The sequence below is a fragment of the Papio anubis genome, chromosome 3 (genome assembly GCF_008728515.1).
Source record: "Papio anubis isolate 15944 chromosome 3, Panubis1.0, whole genome shotgun sequence".
NCBI lineage: Eukaryota > Metazoa > Chordata > Mammalia > Primates > Cercopithecidae > Papio > Papio anubis.
In genome coordinates this window covers 93458813-93481888 of record NC_044978.1, presented here as the reverse complement: position 1 = coordinate 93481888, position 23076 = coordinate 93458813, and the positions used below count along the sequence as shown (strand labels likewise).

Below are 23076 nucleotides of genomic sequence, written 5' to 3'. Positions count from 1 at the left end.
AAATATAATAGAGAAGAGAAAGAGAAAAGTTTGCCTTTTGTTTTTCAAGGTTATACCATAACATGTTTTTCTTCCTTTCTTTCTTTTTTTTTTTTTCTTCTATTGGGAATAATCTAGTAGAGAATATTTAGCATTAGATTGGAGGGAAGGCATAGCTAAAAGAAATATGTCTTTGAGAAAACAAGAGAAGTTTGAATTCAGAGCACAACTTTACTTTCTTATGCTCTTGGTTAAAAAAAAAAAAAAAAAGATATACAACATACCGGTGCTATTTTATATTTACATTTTCTTTAGGGTTAGGATGTATCCATTGCATTCGGTGTTTCCTGAAATAGACACTCTAAAATCTAGATTACAGGATATTAGAAAATTGGTGATATTTGGGTAATACTTCACTGAGTTGTTAGACTTCTTTTAGATGAGAAAATACATCTGATTGCATTTGTATATATCATTAAACATCACTGCCTTATAGTCTACGCCTTTCTTACATATTTATTCTATAAGCCACAGGTACACAGAATTGAAACCTAGATTAATAGTTCTTGGTATTTGACACACTTTCATTATTGGCTGATACATAACCTTCTTTTTATACATCCTTTCATCTATTCCATCATTTATTAAAATATAATAAACATACCAGTTAAACCACCAACCAGCACAAAGTGTAGGACTTGGACAAGTTTTATTCTGCTCTGTGGTCTCCTCCATCCTATCTTCCCCATCCAAAGTAACCATGATTTTAAGTCCTTTTAAAATTCTTAGTTTTCCTTTGAATGTCATTTTAGGTTGACTTCTTTATTTTAAAAGTTTATTTTAAATATTTAATTGTTTTGAACTTGCTATATATAATCTTTTGATGCTTTTAACTTAATTATATATTGCTAAAAATCATTCTTATTGTTGCATATTGCAATAGATCATTCATTTTGACTGCTGTGTGATATTCCCATTGCATAGAAACCAGCTTATTCATCTGCTCTGTTGGCAGTAGGCTTTTTGCTTGTTTCCAAGATTGTGGTGCTGTGAATATCCTGGCCCAAATTTCCTGCTGTAAATGTGCAAGAGTTTCTTTTGCATATATATCAAGGAATGGATTTTCTGGATCTTAGTGTAAGTGGGAGTTGACAAGATAATGCCAAACTATTTTTCATGATGAGTTTACAAAATCAACTCCCATTTACAGTTTACAATGAACATGACATTCAGGATCCAGATACCCTCTTTAACACAAGATATATATATCTTGAAATGGTATTTCTTAAAATGGCATTTTATTGTGAAATGATTTGAATTTTTCTGATTCTCACTATGTTCTAATGTGGTTGAATATCTTTTCCAATCTTTATTGGCTATGATAATTTTCTTTCTGTGAATTACTTGTTTTTATTGTTTGCCCATATTTTATTTTTGTTGTTGTTCGTACTTTTTTTTTATTTATTTGATGGTTGTAATTATTTACAAAGTAGACCAGGATTGATGGATTATATGACATGGGAGGCACTAATCTTTAATGTCTTCTAAGTGAAAGAAACTTCTAGAACTTTATAGTGTTTTCTGCTTTCTCAGTGATATCAATGGATATCTCTCGTCTTTGTTTAGTATTCAGGAAGGCTCGTATATGTATATTTTGTAAATGACAAGCGAAGAGATTTCTTTATGTATTTCATTTAGGATTCCTTGTTGTATCGCTTCAAGTGTCTTCATTTTTGGAGATATATCACTAGTATTTTGTAAGGTGATGGTGGATGTGTGATGTAGGTGGCTGGATAATTAGAAATGTTTCCTCAAGTGCATGGCTGGGAAGGCAATATGGAAAATAAGGATGGACTAGTTTCAAGATCAGCAAAACACCCTAGGCTTTCTCATGATGTAGCAACAAATAAGACATCATTATTGGAGATGAAATTTCAAAAATGATTCCACCCTTTAACCATATCTGTACTGCTAAAATTAAGTAAATTGGGAAATTATCTGATTCATTGTTAATTGCCTTCCCTCTTTCCCAGCAAGTTAGACTCATTAATTAGATGGGAATATTTCCCTGAATTTGATCTTGCTGGTCTTGGCTCTTTCTTTCCCCAAAACTGTTGAATCATCTTGTTTGCCTTACAGACTGTCAACCATATTTTCGGTATTAAAAAATGTATCCCTACTACCAACAAAGTAGAATTGTAAACTAAAAGACGTCTTTAATGTTGCACAAATGCATACCAAATTATGGGAAGAAATCCTTCCAAGCTCAAAATTATCTGGTTTCCATGTAATTATACTCTTAGTAAGGTTGATTTGAACATCCTAAACTGTCGTATTAGAGGAGGTGTCTCTAAGAGTTATTCTTAATTACATAGTGACCATTATTCATTGACAACTGATTTATCAGCGGCCTATTACATTTAAAACCTGTGATTGGTCCTGCCAGAGGATACAAATACAAATAAGACACAGTTTCTAAAAATGGGAAATATTTTTAGTTTAATTGCTGTGGAAAGTAATTCTGTTAATTTTTTCTTTTGATGGGTTTTTAAATCACTACTGGGATGATATTAGGAGCATGATGAAACACAGTTATTCAACGCCTAATATGTGCAAGGCGTTGTGCTAGTTTGGGACTTCAAAAACGATTAAGATTTTGCCTTTGCTGTTACAGATAGAAAGACCCAGGCAGTATGCAGTAATAGGAATAATAGTAAAGACGTGAAAAGCACTGTGAGAAAATACTTTAGAAACTAACGAACAAAGCAGGAAATGTAGGTATAGCATGTTATATTCTAGATATGAAATTCCACATTTGCTTGAGTAGTTAATGATTTATTATTGGTGATGTTATATAGTGTAGTAAAGCTAGCACATGCTTTGGAAATCAATATAAGGGGATTAGAATTCTGGCTCTGTCATACATTATTTAGTCTCTGTGAACTCAGTTTCCAGATCCATAACATTCTCATGAGGATAGCGCCTTTGGAGGGTGTTGTGAAGATTACATGAAATAGTATATGGGAAGAACCTAATAACTTACCTGGCAAATAATTGATCTTTAATAAATAGTAATTATTGTAACTTTGCTTATTGTTCTTTGGAAAATACCAACACCCTGTGAGCACACCTGCCCCTCAATCTGTCCAGTCTTCAACCCCACTGCCACATCCCTAGTCCAAGCTGTTATCACCAACTCTCAACTTGACCAATATAGCAGCCTCTTAGAAGAGCCCTTCTTCTACTTTTGCTTCCCTGTAATGTATTGTCAATACCATTGTCAGAATAATTTTGTAAAATATATAATCTAATCATATAAACTCCCTTACTTCAAACCCTCAGTGGGCTCCCAGTGACTACGGGATACAAATCAAACTTCTTACCACAACCTGCAAGTAAAGACAGAGACAGACTGAATTATCAGAAGAAGAAAGCTCCAAGAAAAAACATAGGAAAAACTATTAACCTTTGGGTTCTCTAAGGCTGCCATAACAAAGTACCACAGACTGGGTGGCTTAAACAATAGGAAATTAATTTTTCACAGTTCTGGAGATAAAAAAGTGTAGGCAAAATTGATTTCTTCTAAGTCCTCTCTCCTTGGCTTATATACGGCCATCTTCTGTCCATGCTCACATTGTCTCTACTGTGTGTGTGTGTGTGTGTGTGTGTATGTGTGTCCTAATCTACACTTCTGATATGGTCACAGTCATATTGGATTAGGACCCACCCTAGTAACCTCATTTTAATGTTAGTGTCTCTTTAAAAAGTGTATTTCCAAATATGGTCACATTCTGAGGTACCAAGAATTAAGACTTCATCATAGGAATTTGGAGGGAATACAATTTAGTTCATAATAATACTCTATGTAGCTCCCCATCTTTTACTGATATATTTACAACTTATTTTCCGTGTAGTTTTAACTACAGTCACCATAGCATATATTATAAGTGTGTTGCTTAAAACATGCCGCTTTTTAGAATATGAGTTCGGGGGTAGGTGTTCTATCCACTGTACCCTGGTTTTCATTCTATCTTTGTGACTTTTATTTCTCATCATTCTGTCCCTCCCTTGCTTTGCTTCAGCCCCACTGGCCCCCTTTCTAGTCCCTGAATACACTCAGCCCTTTTCCTGTCTTTGATCTTGTCCTCTTGCAGTTCTCTCTGCCTGGAATCCAGCTTCCCAAGCTCTTGCAACGGCTCATGCTCATTCTCCAAGTTTGAGTTTAAAAGTCACTGCTTTGAAGAAGCAGCTGTGACTGCAAATCAGGAATGGCCTTCCCAGTCTCCCACTATCTTACCATCCTGTATTTTTCCTCTTAGAAATGATAGCATTCTGTCATTTAGTTTATCATTTTACTACTGTATTCATACTCTGACTGCCCCAATGGCATGTTAGCTCTTTGAGGCAGGGAATTCCTGAGTCTTGTTTACCAATGTAGCATCAGAGCCTAGCACGGAACCCAACACACAACTGGCACTCATTCAATAAGCGTTTATTGAATGAATGTCTGAAGGAAATCCCTTTACCAATCAAATGTTTTTAGGATCTCACTTGGTCTCAAAGATCCATAGGAACATATAAGGCAAATACTGAATCATGAATGTCACAAATAGTAAGGTTATAATTTTGAACACAAAACATTATTCAAGAATCATTGAGAAAGTAGCGTGTTATGCAAGAATTGGAAAATGTTCATTCTTATCATGGAATCATTGTAACTATAGAACTACAAGAATTAGCATACACCCACACACTTTAAAATAAATGTATAAGGAAAAATATCATTGGCCTAATTCTTTTCTCTCCTAGACTCCTCGCTCCCCTGAAATACCTATGATATTAATATTTTATAGCACACGGTGTTGTAAATACTATCCTAGAAAACAGATGAACACTGTAAAATAGAGTAAAGTGAACAGCCTCAGCTAGGAACTTGTTAGAAATGCAAATTGTGAGGCCACACCTTATGCCTAGTACTAAATCAGCATATCGAGGTGTGGAGTTCAACAATCTGTATTTTAACAGATATATCAGAACCACTTCCCTAAACCGATCATCAAAGTAACTTTTGATTTCTCAAGAATCTTGTCAAATAGTCTAGTTGCCAGGACATAACCAACCTTAATTATTCGAGTAACTTATCACCACTTGCCCTGACTTGCAATGACATAGTGTTTCTGCTTTTTAATACTCTGACAATTGTCCTTAAGAAACTAACATAGTGATTTGTTTCACTGTTGAACCTATTTGAGTGAAATTGCTATCTTCTAGGGTTCAGCACATATTACCTGCTTCCTGGACTACCTAACTATTCCTGGAACAATTTGACATTAATGAGCTTATTACTATCATGTTTTGCTGTTGTTTTCTCCAATTTTCATTCAAATAAAAGTCTAATTAACTTTTCTGCTTTCCATAAATGTAGTCTTGAAAAAATTAAATCTCATGATAGATAAGCCTGATCCAGACTTTTTCTCTTACTATACTGCCTAAGGCTTTATTTTTCTTAGGATATTTATTCAATAAGGAATTTTCTCATTCTCCCTCGAGCTACCTTTCTTTGTGTGGATCAATCTTCATTCTTTAGAAGAAGAAATATTCAGATTCATTTTTATGAGGATAACTTTAGAACTAGGGCATTAAGTAATACCAATTTCTCTTTGCCTTTTTTTTTTTTTTTTTGGCATGAATCCCATTTCCCAAGCAAGAATCCAAGTGAGAAATTATTTCATCTTTATAGCAGATATCATTCTTCCTATGGTATATTTAGCCTCTGGCTATACAGTATTATAAACCGTTGTTTAAGGAAGTTATGTTCAAGTGGCAACAATTGTTATATTTTTGTTTGTATTAAAATGCTATTTTATACATAATAATGACTATTGTCATTATTGAGCACATTCTATTCTAGAGACTGGGAAAATGATTTACAAGTATTATTGCAATTAATACTCATTAATATCTTTACCTATGGGGATATATGACTTGAAGATGATATTACTAGAAGATGTTAGAACCAAATGTGAACTCCAAACTTTCTGATTTTAAGTTTCATGCTAAACTCAGATTGTGCTAAACCCAGATTGTGTTCCCGAGTCTAAAATCTATGTTAGCCATATTGTCATTATGCTCCCATATTTCTCTTCTGCCAAAACACCTATGTGCTTCATGAACTAGTCTTATTTAGATACAGGAAAGAGTCTCAATAGGGGCCATTGTCAGAAGCAAAGGGAACCTCACATGGAATGAGTACTTTCATGAGATAGTCGCTTTGCTGAGCATCTTATTTCAGCAATTTCATTTGATCGCTATCAAAATCTTGCCTGATGGTTGTGGTTGCTACTATTGAGGAGTTAAATAACTTGCACAAGGTTGTACAGTTAGTAGGTGGCAGAGCATAAGTAGCTGTTACTTATAAAAAAGTTTGTCTTTGATTCCAATCAGTAGTGGATGGTGTGCCTTTTGATAAAGGTGACATGAATCATTTTTAAAATTATTTACTGGTATCCTCAACTCTCCAAGGATACAGTCCTTACAGCTGTTATGGTTTTTCTCTTCTTTGCTCCTGTGGCCACACTTCCCCTTTTTAACAGCTCACTTCTTTATAGAGGCCAATCAGATGGTGGACTATAAAATATCACAAAGGTTAAAAACTTTTGTGTCTCTGCATTGCCTGTTGTAACAGTGTCCAGGGGTGATGTGTATTTAAGAAAGGTTCCTGGTAAGTAATTAGGGTGATCCTTTCGCCTCAGTCTTCCAAAGTGCTGGGATTACAGGCATGAGCCACCGTGCCAGGCTGTTTTTTCTTTAGGAAACTATTGAGGGGGAGAAAATTAGAGATGATAATTAGTTTCAGTATGAACTAGTTGTGTACACTATTTTGTAGTTTTCATTGTATTTAGCTATTCATCCATGCCTGTAAAATCGGTAATTGCTTGCTGCCCATCCCAGCCCTTCTCCCTCCTTCTCATTCATGTTTACAGAAGCTTAGAACTGACCTATATGTCACTGGCTCAGGAACTGAATTCTGATGTCGATACAGTTGTAGCTATCTTCGATAGTTAAATATACCTTTTGAGACTTGAAGAAAACATGTACAAAAAACTTCACTTAATAGTTTATTCCGTTGTCAATCTCGCAAAGCTCCTAGTAATTCGAAATCCTTGAGTTATTTGACTAATTTTAATAAACTTTGTGAAAATAAAATATCTTTTACACATATTACTTTGCCTTTAAAATTCCTAAAGTTACATGATTAATTATGCATGATACTTTTTACACATTAACTGATTTTTGCTATCTGGTCTAAAGTAAAACACAACTGTAACTACCTGGTACTGGTGGTTTTCTTAAATTATAGCAAATGTATTATTAGATAATGAGTATGTGTGGTAATTTATTTATCTTATGAATGCAGAAGATGAAGGCATCAGGGTGAATAAAAGTTACTCTAATTGCTGAGAATCTTTTTGCTCCATTGATTCAAGATCATTCCTGCTCCTATTAATTTTATTTGCAATGGTCTTTTTTATGAGCATGAAGGAGGACAGAATGTAATGCATTATTTTCACATACTTATATGTAGTCATTTGTGACTTAAATATGTTCCAAAATAATTGCCCTAGGAATACACAATGGATGTGTTCTTCAGACAGACATGGATTGACAAAAGACTAAAATATGATGGCCCCATTGAAATTTTGAGATTGAACAATATGATGGTAACAAAAGTATGGACCCCTGATACTTTCTTCAGGAATGGAAAGAAATCTGTCTCACATAATATGACAGCTCCAAATAAGCTTTTTAGAATTATGAGAAATGGTACTATTTTATACACAATGAGGTAATCTTTTTTTTTTACTTCTTCCCTTTCTTTTTTATTCTTTTCTTTCCTTCCTTCTTTCTTTCCTTCCTTCCTTCTTTCCTTCCTTCCTTCCTTCCTCCTTCCCTCCCTTCCTTCCTATTTTAGAATCTAAAATCATAATTATTTTTTTAAAAGGGTTGATTTTATGTAATTGCATTTTTCATCATAGACTCACCATAAGTGCGGAGTGTCCCATGAGATTGGTGGATTTTCCCATGGATGGTCATGCATGCCCTTTGAAATTCGGGAGTTGTAAGTTATAATAAAAATTTTGTTAGAATTTATGATTACCTCATGCAAGTTGATATTTACATATGTATTTTATTTTTCATAATCCAACATTTAAGTCATGGTCCATAACAAAAACTGCCTGGTTTTATTTCTGGAGATTTCATTAACTATTATTTTATAATAAAGAAATAAAAACAACCTCCTTTCCCCACAACAAACAAAAACCTATTTAACAGATAATCTAAGTACTCTTAGTCACAATTGACTGGTGATCAGTGGTGAAATTTAGGGACCTCTGAACTCTACGTGTTGGTAGTGTTACACAGAAAGTACAAATTATATAGATAAATATATATCTATATAATTTATTTAATTATAATATATATCACTTTGGAGAGAGAGAGAGAGAGATAGATAAATAGATAGATAGATAGATAGATAGATAGATAGATAGACAGACAGACAGATATTCTATTGTAAGCAGAGTCCTTCATAGCCAACTTGGAGGAAATCCTTAAAAGGTTCAGAGCTTCCTGACATCGTATAGCTTGAAATGACAGAAGCAAGCACTGCTGGTATAACAGTGACTGAAGCATAGCAAAAGCATGGTAGGGGTGTGGTCTGAGATAATATAATGCCTTATATACCACATTAAGGAGTTTGCATTCTATCTAAAAGCTATGGGAAGCCTTTCAAAGGTTTGATGAAACAATGCAGCTTTCTTTGACATTTTACAGTTCCACTTCTACTTTTTTTAGAATGGGTGGTAGAGAGACTGGAGTGGAAGCAGCAGAGAAATGGAGGCTGTTGTTTTAGTACAAGCAAATATGGCAGTGGCTTAGACTAGGATGGTACTAGAGGAGAAACTGTGAAATAGATATGTTTGGGAAATTTTGTAGAAAATGAAGGCAACAGGATGAGATGAATGGATAGAAAATAATATGAGATTCCTTCCCTTAAGGTCCCTTCTCTGAGATGGCAGCAAAATGTGATTGCCTTTTCTAAGGTCTGCCTCACATTTTCAATTCAATCAGAATCTACCAAAAATAGATGCTGGCTTTTACTATTGCTTCAGATTCTTAGTTGCACTGATTTTGAAACTGTTGCCTGCTGTTATCATCGCTCATTGCTTAACTTAATGAGAATCGACAGTCACTATTCTTTTTATAACCCCTAGTAATCACAATATTCAGTGGGCTAACTTGAAGCCAGGGAAAGTAATATGTTCTCTTACCAATAATTTAATGAGAGAAGATAAAGGCAGAAAAATACATAGACAGTGTGATCTCATTGGGGCCAGAATTAAAATCCATTTGTGCTGTAATCATTCAAATTTTACCCAAATTAGTTCTCACGTAGAGGAAGTCCTTTTCACTCCCTGCATCCCAACCTCTAGTTCTCAGAAAAAGCTCTCTTCAGAAGGACTTGAACATAGTTAGTGTTCAATCAGAGTTGGTATAAAATAAAGAAATTGCACATTGGAAGCGGATGTTTTTGGATTGGGAATTAAAAAGAGAGGCACACCATACTCAGCAGGTAAGGATTCTTAATTACTCTGGAAACAGGGAAAAATAACACTATTTAAACCCCCATGCTTACAATTCAGAGGAATTAGAAAAACCAGGAAAGAAAAAGGTCATTCTAGCAATGTAAGGGTAGCCAAGGGAAGGATACTTAATTTGCAATATCATAGACAAGAACATAGTATACAGAGGCTGTAACAGTTTACTGAAGCGTGAATATATTTCTGGAGATAAAGGCTGACAGATAATATAACTGAATGATGCTAAAATGACAACACAAGCCTCATTGTTTTGTAAGGTGCTCGTAAGTGTCAACTTCTTTCATAGAATGAAATGATTCCATTGAGGAGCTACTATGCTATAGCCATTTTAGGATGGTTTGGAGGGAGGTTGACACACAATCCATTTTGGTTCTTTTGAACTTTCTTTCTTGTGTGTGAGCCAAGCTGTCTGTTATGGGTAGACTGGTAAGCAAGCAGCTGGTCTCCATTTGAACAGAGTGACAAATAATAGAAATGGGCTTAAATTGCCACTGGGAGAGATTTGTTTAAGATGGAAGGGGAAATGTCCTGATTGTAAGAAATTAAAGGTAGTGGAATTGGTTGTATAATTATATTCCCTGGACAGCTTTACAAAAAACATAGCCAGTTGTCACTGTACAACAGTCCCCAAACACAGGGATATTGCCCAGAGGCAGAGTTTGGAAGAGGTGACCCCAGGGGAACTCTCCTAACAATAGAATTTGTTTGGTTTTGTTATTGTATTATTACAGGCAGCATACGGTACGTTTCTAAATAGCAGAACTGTGTTAGGATGGTATTGGTCAAGCACTGGAAGTGAATTAGAAGTGAAAGAAGTAAGAGCTTGACAGTACGGTTTTGGTAGTTTAATATATCTGCTTTTGAACTGTTTATCCTACTAGCATGGACACACATCCAAGTGTATTGGTGCATATGTAGCATTTTAGATGCCTCAGTTTTAATATCTCCTCCTCCAATTATTTGGCATAAAAAATAAATGCTGTTGAGTTGCAAGGGTATTTACTTAATCTCTAGTTTTCTAAGTTTTAAACATATTTGACTAAATTATAGTGAACGTTGTTTTCATTTATTCCATCTTTCTTGAACAAGTACTGTTTTTAAGTGTTGACCACTGATGCAGATGAAAAAGGAGCATTGACTCTAACCACATTCTGTGCTCTCTTTTAGATGCCTATCCAAAGAGTGAGATGATCTACACCTGGACAAAAGGTCCTGAGAAATCAGTTGAAGTGCCGAAGGAGTCTTCCAGCTTAGTTCAATATGATTTGATTGGGCAAACCGTATCAAGTGAAACCATCAAATCGATTACGGGTGAGATGTGTAATAATTAAAGCTGATATGCTACTTGGTGTTAGCAATAGAGTTTTCTCCTGACTTTTTCGTTGAAATAGTTATTTATTTTTTTCAGGAGAACAACAAACATTTTCCAGAAATAGAGTTGATGCATGAGTTACAGCTCATAATTTCTTTATATTTATAATCTTACTTTAGTTTAAAATAAATTCCAATTTAGTAAGATGCTAAAAGTGAGTTGGTTTTCTTATTCAGAAATGAAAGCCAGTAATCAAATATGTTAAAATTATTTTCACAAAATTATGTGGTAGGAAGTCTGATTTTGTTTTTTGTCTTTGCTTTGTTTTTGGTTTTGGTTTTTGATGATTTTTGTGGGGCTTTCCAAAAATTTTATTTTATCTTGCCCAATTTTATGGTGTCACCTTCTCTTGTTTTCTGAAAGTAAACAAAAATCTCAAGCTTAATTACAAAGTATATTATCGGTGTACATTAAAGTTATTTCATGAGTCGGGAGGATGCTTATTATTGATGATTCTTGTTCTCTCTTTTCTTTTGGAATGTGAATAGAAAGAATTACAGAATTTAGTTTTTAATCATTTTTAGTGGAAAAATTAGCTGATTATTGCTTGTTCTAAGACTGTTCCTTACATACACATGTCACCAGAAAAAAATATTTTTGATGATAGTTATCTTAGTTTGTTTGGGCCATCGTAACAAAACAACACAAACAGGGTGGCTCAAAAACAACAGAAATTTACTTCTCATAGTTCAGGAGGCTGACACGTCTAAGATGAGGTGCTATCAGATTCAGTGTTCTATGAGGACCTATTTCTTTGTTCACAGAATAGTACCTTCTATGAATAAGTCCTCACATGGGGACCCCCAAGGTGTAGGGAGTGGGTGTTCACACTGGGGCCTCTTTTATGAAGGCACTAATTCTATTCATAAATACTCCATCATCATGGTTTAATCACCCCAAAGCCAACCTCTTATCATTACATTGGCTATTATGTTTCAACATTTGAACTTTGAGGACCACAAACATTTAGGCCATAGCGATAGCTAAACTTTATTCAGCAATTACCATGTGACGGGTGCCCTTCTAAATTCTTTCTATGTATTTTTTCTCATAACCATCCCATGAAGTGGATACCACCATAACATTTATTTTATACATGAGAAAGGTTTACGTACAATGTATTTGCCTAAGTTGTATAGCTAATAACTGGCAAAACCAAATTTCAAATCTAAGTGTTAACTTCTGAGTTTGTGTTCTTAAAAAGGTGTTGACTGAGAGATAAAATGCTAAGATTGCATTAGTAGAAAATGAGTAGTTTTAAGATCTGGAGTAAAGATGTGAGATAATGAAGTTTTTGCTTCTGTTTTAAGAAAAAATGGATAAAGCAGTGTTGTGAAGGGATGATGAAGCTAAAATAGTCAAACTCAGAGCAGTGAGAGGAATGGTGGTAGTCAGGGGCCTCCGGGAGGAGGAAACAGGGAGATATTAGTCAAAGGCCATAGTATTTCTGTTATATAAGGTGAATAAATTCTAGATATCTACTGTATAGCAGAGTGCATATAGTGAACAGTACTGTATTGTCTACTTAAAAATTTGCTGAAAGAGTAGATCTCAAATGTTCTTATCAGAGAAGGTAATAAATAAGAAGGAGGGAACTTTTGGGGGTGATGTATATGTTTGTGGCATAGATTGTGGTGATAGATTAATGAGTGTATACTTATTTCCAAACTCATTAAGTTGTATACATTAATATGTACAGCTTTTTGTATGTCAATCATACCTCAAAAATTGGTTAAAAATTAAACATAAATAAGATAAAATGGAAATTTATTATGGATAAATAAAATTAATACATAAGCCTTTGTTTTAAAAAAGGAATTTAGTCCACTGTCTCTACTATTAAAACTGCTTTGTATAAGTCACAGTAAATTTCCATTACTTTTATCTTTATGACACCTGTCATGACTGTTTTCATTTTGAGGAAACCTTCTTCACATCAGTCATGAAACAATACAGTAGCTTTCTAAGAGGGCACTTTGCCTCTCATCTGTCTAAGAAAATACATTTTTGGAAGGGCATTTATTTTCCAGTCTGCAAGTGGGATATGGAACACAACTGGTAGGATGTGAGGTTTCTGAATGCTGGACTCACGGTTTGTGAATAAGACCACTGCTTCCTAGGTAACTGTTTTGACATATTATTTTGAGATGTAACAGTAAAAATACTTATCAACAGCTACCAGAAATCAGGTTTTTGTCTAAATGCCAGTAAAACATGCTTGAACTCAGGGGTGTCATATATGCCTGTCTGTTATACACGTCTATATTTTTCTTCATATAAAGAACATTTAGAAATTCACCTCTTTCCTAAAACTAAGGTAGCCTCTCTCTAAGCTTGTGATTGTGTATGAAATCTATATATGAATGAAACATATATATTTATATATAAATAAAATATGTATATTTATTCCTTTCTAAAATTAAACTTTATATTTTCATAAATGGGTGTGTATGTGTCAGTGTCTGTGTATGTGTAACTGTGTGCATTTCTATTTTTTTCTGGTGGTTTTCCATAGAAGTTAGGTCTAAATGTTGTTTCTAAAAAACGCTGAAAATGAAAGCTAATTGCCTTAGCAATATTAGATCATCAAAATAGAAAGCACTACAGAAAATTTTAAAAAGTTTTAGCCCAATTTGTTAAATTGCTTAATCATTACATGGAACAAAGTGTTTTTCTGTATAGTAATGTTCAATATCATTTTCTCCCTCGTTAGGAAACTACATACTTATTGATGTTTGTGAAGCTATGCACAAAAGAGAATTTCTTTCCTTAGAATACTGTTTGTTAGTCTGAAATATGTTTAAGAAGTCATTGACTAACTGCCTGCAGAACCGATAACACATTTTCCTCCTGTTTTCTTGGCAGGTGAATATATTGTTATGACGGTTTACTTCCACCTCAGACGGAAGATGGGTTATTTTATGATTCAGACCTATATTCCATGCATTATGACAGTGATTCTTTCTCAAGTTTCATTCTGGATAAATAAAGAATCAGTTCCCGCTAGGACTGTATTTGGTAATTGCAATTCATTTCTTGGGTGTTTCTGTTCACATTACATTTTATTCGTGATTCATGGGATATTTCCAAGAAAATCTTAAACCCTAATACATCAGGCTATCCTGAATAAGGAATCATATAGGCTTTCATTTTTATGTAGCCAGTACAAAGTAATAAAGCCTGGGGAGATTCAGGCACCCTTCCTTTCCTTTGGGGCCATGCATCAGATTTCCCTTGTTGAGCACCAGACAGGTGTAGACCAAATGTGAATCTGGACATAATCTCACTTTCAGTGATATTCTTGGGCTTCTAGTAGAATGCTGTGTAATTGAATTAAAATTATATCTGCGTGTTAAAATGAAATGCATTGGCAGCTTAAAATAAAACAAATAAAAGTCATGGCTGAATGAATATGAAAGCCTTAGAATAATTTAGCTTTTAATGAAGCGGACCAAAATGCAAATGGTTTAAATGCATTGAATTGGGAGGTATTATGTGCTTAGTTTATAAGCTCATCTACTTACATACTTCTTTTTTTCTAAACATTGTTCTTACTTTTTGTTTTTATTGTGGCTTCATATATACTGTATAGTATTCTGAACCATATAAAGTTCAGAGCATATGAGTTTACAATTTTTATTACACTGTATTCTACATATCAGTCATGCTTTTAAATAGTAGAATTTGTTATAATTATGTTTATTTTAATGTCTTTCTCTATTATTTCTCTGTTCTTTCTGAGTAACAAAAGCATTCAGTAGTAGAATAAGAAGAAAAACAATCAGAATTGCTCTGGAATTGTGGTGTAGTCCTCACAAGAGTGCCAATTCCTCTTTGCTTTTCTACCTAGTAGGATCACAGCCATGGTATAATATCCCTTATCACACAATAGCTGAAGAGATGCTGGAGCAAATGAACTAAATAGAATAGGAACTTTTCATCCTACCTCCCCATCCTTTTCGAGAACTGTTGATTAGGGGGTCTTAGTGTCTTCAATGGATCTGAAATACTCTATAGATAGCTATCCTCCCTTTAATCTTAGGTTTCTTTAAGAATGTGTTGGAGTATGAGGATGCATTACAAAAATACAAAAAAAAAGTATTGGAATTATACTAGAGAAACTCATATCGGGGGGCAATGGTGGAGGGAGGGTGTGATCTTAGGAAGGCAGTGAGGAGGTATAATGGTACCTTAAAGAGTTATGAGGGTTCAATTAAAGAATAACTGCACAACTCAAAGTGTTGAATAAAATTTAGCTCTTAAATGTAGATTTGAAAACAGAAGAGAGAAAACAACAAATCTAAACTGTGGGTGTCAGCAAGTCTAGGTTTAAACCCAAATCTGCCACTTATTTTCTCCATTCATAAGATTGTGACAATACATCTCACCTTCATAGACTAGTGAGGATTTAAAAAATTATGTACAGTACTCAATATAGGGTGTCTGGACCACTTGGTTCATATTAATTACTTACTCCAATACTTCTCCAATCTAAGGAAGATAGATTTTGTTCTGATTTAGTTTTCTTGACTTTTAAGTGTTTTAAAGAAAGCATAACTTTCTAGTGTGTACTATTGGATGCTCTGCTAAGTTCTTGATGTTCATTATCTCATTTAACACTCAAGCTAATTTTGTGTCTTCACACATCATCTTTTGAAGCACTTTGACTAGGCAAGAAGTATCTACTGAGGCTGAGCATCCGAAGTCTGTTAACTTTTTCTTGTAAAAAATTATAAATATTTCAGGAGCTACCCTCATTAAAAATTAAAAAGAAAACACAGAAGTTTCTACTATATCTTACAAATAAAAAAACTCTTGTATACATATTGTTTTTTAAGAAAAAATGATCCTGAAGAGCGTATAGAACAGCAATTAATGATCCATCATAGGTGCCTGTAATCAAGCGGTGATGGTGCCATAAGTGCAGAATGTGGAGGCAAAAAGCCTAGTTTCTTACCCAGGGACTATCACTTATTAGCTGTGGACCTTCAGTAAGTTACCTTTGCCTGCTTCCTCATGTGTTAGAACAGGATGAATGATTGCATGTACCTCATAGGACTGCTCTAAGGATTAAATGAGTTGATTTAGAAAAGCACTTGAAATAATGCCACATGCATAGAAAATATGATTTAAGTGTTATTTATTAGTATGGCATTCCATGCTGCTATCTACTTCATTTGAGAATCATTACTTGATATATTAATGTGACTACCTGCCATATATTATTATTATTGTGATGGCTTGATAACCTTTTATTTATTTCTTGATTGATTACAACCTGATAGCTACTGTTCATCTCAGTTGTCCCCAAATAATAGAAATTTCCAGTGGTGCGGTGAAGACTAGTATTGATTACAGCTGTACTCACCCAACATTTCCTATCCAAATAAGACATTTTAAGAAAACTAAGTAGCAAGAAGTAAGGATACTAGTAGTACCAAAGATAAACAGATTTGCCAAATATTGTTAACCTTAATAATTACTCAGTAAAGTAGTCATTATTTTCTATAGATAAGGAAAATGACTCAAACATATTAAGAAACTTCTGTAAAGTCAAATTGTAATTGGTGGACCCAAGACAATTTCTATCTAACTTTGACAACTCAGTCATTCTGTCTTCACAGGAGGTGTGGGGATGTGGGGGCTTGTGGAGAATTCCAGAGCTGCTGAGTGAGATTATACGGATGTGTGCTAAAGATACTTTGTGGCTGTTTTTTTTTTTTTTTTTTTTTTTTATTGGAAATTTGCCCATCTTTTGTGCCCATGTGCCAAGATACTGTTTTTAGTTGAGCAGAGAAATTATGTCGGTAATTAAGTGTTCAAAGACCTAAGATGTGTCATATTGATAACTATTAGACTATCATTGAGGGTCTATGAAGGTACTTTCTTAGGAAAGTTAAGTTTTAAGTATTTAGGAGGAAATTAGAAATCTATTTGCATATGAGATTTAGGTAAATATTAATTCTGGGCAAATTTTTTTCTTCCCTAACTCTTATTTCCCTTTCCACTCATAAGAAGATAATTTGTTGGGTCAGAGACATCATTAGAGACTGTACAAAAACAAAACCAAAAAAAAAAAAAAATCAGTGTAATGAAAGGAGCAGAGTGTGCTAAAAATCTCTCCAAAGACCTTCTATCTCCAAAGCTGTATGCCTCTAAGTTTTCTAATTATTCCAGTATAGTAAAACATTAAACACAAGTAAATGCCAGCTGGCATATCTTAATCATTGCTATTTCATTTTCTAGGAGTGGCCAGCCAAAAATTCACTCTTGTGTACAGTCTTTGCCTACTCTTACACATCCTCACTCAGCTTCTAGGCCAGCCAATATGGTGCATATTCAGCATGCTAAATGCAGGGAATGGCATCAATAATTGGATATATTTTTTAAAATGTGGCTTTTAAATGTGTTCAGGGTAGGTGCCGGCTAAGCCATACACGACAGATGAATTGTCTTCTTGGATGCAGAGGAAACATGGATTCTTATTCTGAAGAGTTAGTTTCTGTTTGTTATTCCACTGGTTTTCATTTAATCAAATGTTCCACTTCAGACCAAGTATAATAAGCATACCCTTGTCACGGCAGTTCTTTCTTTAAATTTTAACACCAGGAGAGATAAATTTTAATGTCGAAAGAGGTGACAACATTTAAATACTTAGCCGAATGTTTGTGCCAGCTAATTTCCCAGTTTTGCCAGTGTCATAAAGTAGGAACCATAGTATCTGGAGGGCTATTCTATAAACTTTAAAATCAAATTGATTGAAAATAATGCAAGATAAGTGGAAGGTAGCCACCTATCCAGCATGTGTGTTTGTGTGTGTGTGTGTTGGTGTCCACGTCATCATTTAACTCATGAACTTGGTGATCTATCCTCCTAAACAATTGGAAAGTAATTATTGAATTTATGGGTCAATAACTGCATTAGTATTCTGTTTGCTTGACATTGGTAAGGGCATTCACATGATAAGTGGAGAAGATAAAGACCACTACTTCTGATCACCAAGAAAAATAGTCCTATTACAAAAAAAAAAAATAGTTCAAAGTGACATAGGGAATCTTAAGTTGCTTATATTTGAATTTGAGTATCTTTTTTGGTTATCACAGTATGGTCTCTGTAGAATTTTCTGAGTACTGAGTAGTATTATTATTTATACTGTACTGTTCATATTTTATTCTAACTGCTTTTAGCATTGTTTCTATGACATTAGAGGAAAAATATTGCTTACATATCTGAGAAAGTTATAGAACTTTTTTGAATTCTTAATACTCCATTAAATTTAAATTGTTATGAACAAGAAAAACATTTTAATCTATCCTCAAACGTAGCTAAAAATTTTCAGTTATTTTATTGTTTCTTCATATATCTCACAGCCAACATGGGAATGGTGCCACTTTTCTGAGATTCAAAATGAAGGCCTAAATGTTCCAAGGTCTCTTTCTGAAATAAAATCCAATAAATTCACAATATAGCATTTTTACAGATATTTAGATATTTATATATTTGAATAAATTCATTTTATAATCTATTTTAGACTAATAAGAATGCTAACAATGTCACAAAATATTTTTAAAAGGGAATACAACCAAATTCTCAAGTTTCTTTCTCTGTGTGGGGTCTCAGATCTTTATAAATGCTGTGTAGCTCATGCACAGTTGCTCCAATTTTTCATGTTCTAAGCATTGAAGATTTAGAAGAGACTGGATTTCAGAGAAAATGGATTGGTGAGGAAGTGGAAAAATGAGTTTTTATTTCCGTGGATTTATCTTGTGCCTAGCACTATGTGAAATATAAACCTGAAGCAACCTTAGACTTGTCTGCCCCCAAGAAGACTATGGTTAATAAAGCTGTGGAAATGAGGGTTACACACATGTATCAGTTAAGGAATAGTAGTAGGCAGAATACAACAAAATTCTGAATTGAGGAGACCTATTATTTTCCCCAAGTCAAAATGTTTTATTCCTTCAATATTCCACTGGACTCATTATCTCTTTGGTTGAACATGCATTATTTGCCTTTCAGCTGGGGATTGGTATTGGAATATGCAGTTTAAATGCCTTCAACATCATTGTTCTATTATTATCATCATCCCCATCCCCAAACATGTTGTGTGTCAACTTCAGGAGCTATCCTAGTCGTTATGTAGAATCAGTTTAAATGGATGTAGTAAATCCTCGCAAAAATTTCCAGACTTAACTGTATAATATGGGTTAGACAGACATATATACATGCAGAAATGGACAAGTGCCCAAATATTAGCATTCTTAAATAACGTGTTACTCTATAGTACCAGTGGCAAGGAGAATTTTTCTACTAAGAGTGGAAACTGACTTTTTTTCCAAGCTAAGGAAAAAGCATTCCTGGATGTGGTGCTTCAGAAGACTATTGATGGAGGAGAAGTACTTCTGTTCTTTTTGCAAATCCAGCCAGCTGTGAACTGATGGGTAGTATAGGTCCAATATTTATAATGCCAAATTGCTCTGGAAATCTATTCGTCCAGTAATATAACTTTATTGTTTTATATATATGAGGCTTCTGCACAACTAGTAAATTTAGTATTTTAATTCAATAGATAATGTTTAAAGATAAGAAAGACCTATGTATAATTTATGCCTTTTCTGGCAGTGGTTCTTAATAGCAGTGGTCCATGCTTGACTCCAGAAATTCTGATGCTCCAATTTAGGAGGACAGTGTTCCTCACTTCCCATTCGTAGCTGAGAGTCAGCGCTTCAATGAGTTACTCTTCCTGATAGGTGTGTGTCTGTTGAGTCTGGTGGGTGTGTTGGCATAGTTTCCAGTATCATCCCACTGTGCGCTAGGTGCCTTACACGCTTTTAACCTTTATAGAAAACCCAATCGGTAGGTATCAAATAAAGACCAAAGAATTATCCAAATTCAACGCAAGACTTATTAAGCAATTATTAGAAAAACTAGGATTAGAACCATATCTTTCTCTCACTCCAAATCCTGTGCTAATTTTATTGAACCACTAAGATTCCAATTCTCCATCAAAGATGGTTTTGTTTGAGTTATTGTAAGTTTTGTTAACCTTATCCCACCTGATTTTCTAGGTTTCTGTTGTTGGTGGCAGTGGTTTTTTAAATATAAATTATGGTAAGGTGTTTTGTCTCTCTGCTCTTTTGCTTTGAAGGAATAACAACTGTCCTCACCATGACCACACTAAGCATCAGTGCACGACATTCTTTGCCCAAAGTGTCCTATGCTACTGCCATGGATTGGTTCATAGCTGTCTGCTTTGCTTTTGTATTTTCGGCCCTTATCGAGTTTGCTGCTGTCAACTATTTCACCAATATCCAAATGGAAAAAGCCAAAAGGAAGACATCAAAGCCCCCTCAGGAAGTTCCCGCTGCTCCAGTGCAGAGAGAGAAGCATCCTGAAGCTCCTCTGCAGGTACTTGACTTAATCCGCCTTTAGTTTAAGATTTTAGCTTCCTGATCAAATTTATGTTGTCAGGAGAACAAACGGAGGACTTAAAAATCCTGATATCAACTTGTAAGTCATTTAAAAATCCAGAAAAATATAAAAGTAACTGTATGAGCTTAAACTTTATGTTGGTGATTAAAAGCTTAAAAAGTAAACAGCTGTGACAGAGCTAGATGTAGGCGAAGCTAATTGTTTGAAAGTTTCTTTCGGAGTTACATGTTTTATTTTTCTACAGAAAAGGGCAAAATCTCATGTATACTATTAGGAGGAACCTGTGAACATCTGTAAGTGAGTTGAGAAAACATTCTAATAGAGTTCATGGTGCAAAGCAAAGCAGCAGTTAGTTTTTGTTTGTTTCTTTAAAAATTTTGCTTATGTTTAATTTTTGTGACTACATAATAGATGCATATATTTACGACGTACCTGAGATGCTTTGATACAGGCATGCAATGTGAAATAACCGCATCATGGAAAATGGGATAGACATTTCTTCAAGCATTTATTCTTTGAGTTACAAACAGTCCAATTACATTCTTTAAGTTATTTCAAAATGTACAATTAAGTTATTATTGGCTGTAGTTGCCGTGTTGTGCTATCAAATAGTAGGTCTTATTCATTCTATTACTTTGTACCCATTAATCATCCCTATCTTCCCCCCACCAAACTCCCACTACCCTTCCTAGTCTCTAGTACCATCATTTTACCCTCTATGTTCATGAGTTCAATTGTTTTGATTTTTAGATCCCACAAATAAGTGAGAACATGCAAGGTTTATCTTTCTGTGCCTGGGTTATTTCACTTAAGATAATGATCTCCATTTTCATCCATGTTGTAGCAAATGACTGGATCTCATTCTTTTTTATGGCTGAATAATCATTCACTGTATATATGTACCACATTTTCTCTAATCATTTATCAGTTTATAGACACTTAGGTTGCTTCCAAATCTTAGCTATTGTAGACAGACCTGAAACAAACATAGGAGTGCAGATATCTCTCTGATATACTGATTTCCTTTCTTTTGGGTATACACCCAGTAGTAGAATTGCTGAATCATGTGGTAGCTCTATTTTTAGTTTTTTGAGGACCCTTCAGCTGTTCTCCATAGTGGTTGTACTAATTTATCTTCCCACCAACAGCGTACACATGTTCCCTTTTCTCCACATCCTCTCCAGCATTTGCTATTGCCTGTCTTTTGGATATAAGCTATTTTACCTGGGGTGAAATGATGCATCATTGTAGTTTTGATTTGCATTTCTCTGATGATCAGTGATGTTCAGTACCTTTTCATATACCTGTTTACAGTTTCCATGACTTATTTTGAGAAATGTCTATTGTATTAGTCCATTTTCACACTGCTGATAAAGACATACCCAAAACTGGGAACAAAAAGAGATTTAATTGGACTTATAGTCTCACATGGCTGGGGAGGCCTCAGAATCATGGTGGGAGGTGGAAGGCACTTCATACATGGTGATGGTAAGAGAAAAATGAGGAAGAAGCAAAAGTGGAAACCCATGATAAACCCATCAGATCTCGTGAGACTTATTCACTATCACAAGAACAGCATAGGAAAGACTGTCCCCCATGATTCAATTACTTCCCCCTGCGTCTTTCCCACAACAGGTGGGCATTCTGGGAGATACAATTCAAGTTGAGATTTGGCTGAGAACACAGCCAGGCCATATTATCTATTCAAATCTTTGCCCATTTTTGATTGGATTATCAAATTTTTTCCTATTCAGTTGTTTGACCTCTTTATATATTCTGATTCTTAATCCTTTGTCAGATGAGTAGTTTGCAAATATTTTCTTCCAATCTGAGTTGTCTCTTCACTTTGTTAATTGTATACTTTGCTGTGCAGAAGCTTTTTAACTTGATGTGATCCCTTCTGTCCATTGTTGTTTTGGTTGCCTATGCTTCTAAGGTACTACTCAAGAAATTTTTGCCCAGATCAACATCCTAGAGATTTCCCTGAATGTTTTCTTGTAGTAGTTTAATGGTTTGAGGTGGTCTTAATTCATTTTGATTTGATTTTTGTATATGGCAAGAGATAGGGGTCTATTTTCATTCTTCTGCATATGAATATACAGTTTTCCCAGCACCATTTTTTGAAGAGACTGTCTTTTTCCCAGTGTATACTTTTGGCTCCTGTGTTGAAAATGGGTTTGCTGTAGGTGTGTGGATTTGTTTCTGGGTTCTCTATTCTGTTTCATTTATCTATGTGTCTGTTTTTATTCCAGTACCATGTTGTTTTGATTACTATAGGTTTGTAGTATAATTTGAAATCAGGTAATGTGATTCCTCCAGTTTCACTCTTTGTGCTTAGGATAGCTCTGGCTATTCTGGGTCTTTTGTGGTTCCATATACATCTTAGGATTGTTTTTGCTATTTATGTGAAGAACATCTTTGGTATTTTGATAGGGATTGCACTGAACTTGTAGATTGCTTTTGGTAGTATGGAAATTTTATTAATACTGACTCTTCCAATCCATGAACATAAAATATTTTTCAATTTTTTGGTGTCCTCTTCAATTTCTTTCATCAGTGTTTTCTAATTTTCATTATAGATATCTTTCATTTCTTTGGTGAAGTTAATTCCTAGGTATTTAATTTTATGTG

At 34.5% G+C, this 23076-nt stretch overlaps 1 protein-coding gene across 1 annotated transcript in view; it reads left to right on the top strand.

Annotated features, from left to right (window-relative positions):
- Positions 1–1252: 1252 nt before the first annotated feature.
- GABRA4 (gamma-aminobutyric acid type A receptor alpha4 subunit) overlaps positions 1253–23076 on the top strand; it is a 61036-nt gene continuing 39212 nt past the window's right edge. Inside the window, exons 1-6 of the mRNA XM_031664417.1 lie at positions 1253–1257; positions 7605–7825; positions 8016–8098; positions 10809–10952; positions 13879–14031; positions 20162–20421. Coding sequence (XP_031520277.1) covers positions 1255–1257; positions 7605–7825; positions 8016–8098; positions 10809–10952; positions 13879–14031; positions 20162–20421 — 864 coding nt within the window. The 5' untranslated portion in view covers positions 1253–1254. The remainder of the gene's footprint in view (positions 1258–7604; positions 7826–8015; positions 8099–10808; positions 10953–13878; positions 14032–20161; positions 20422–23076) is intronic.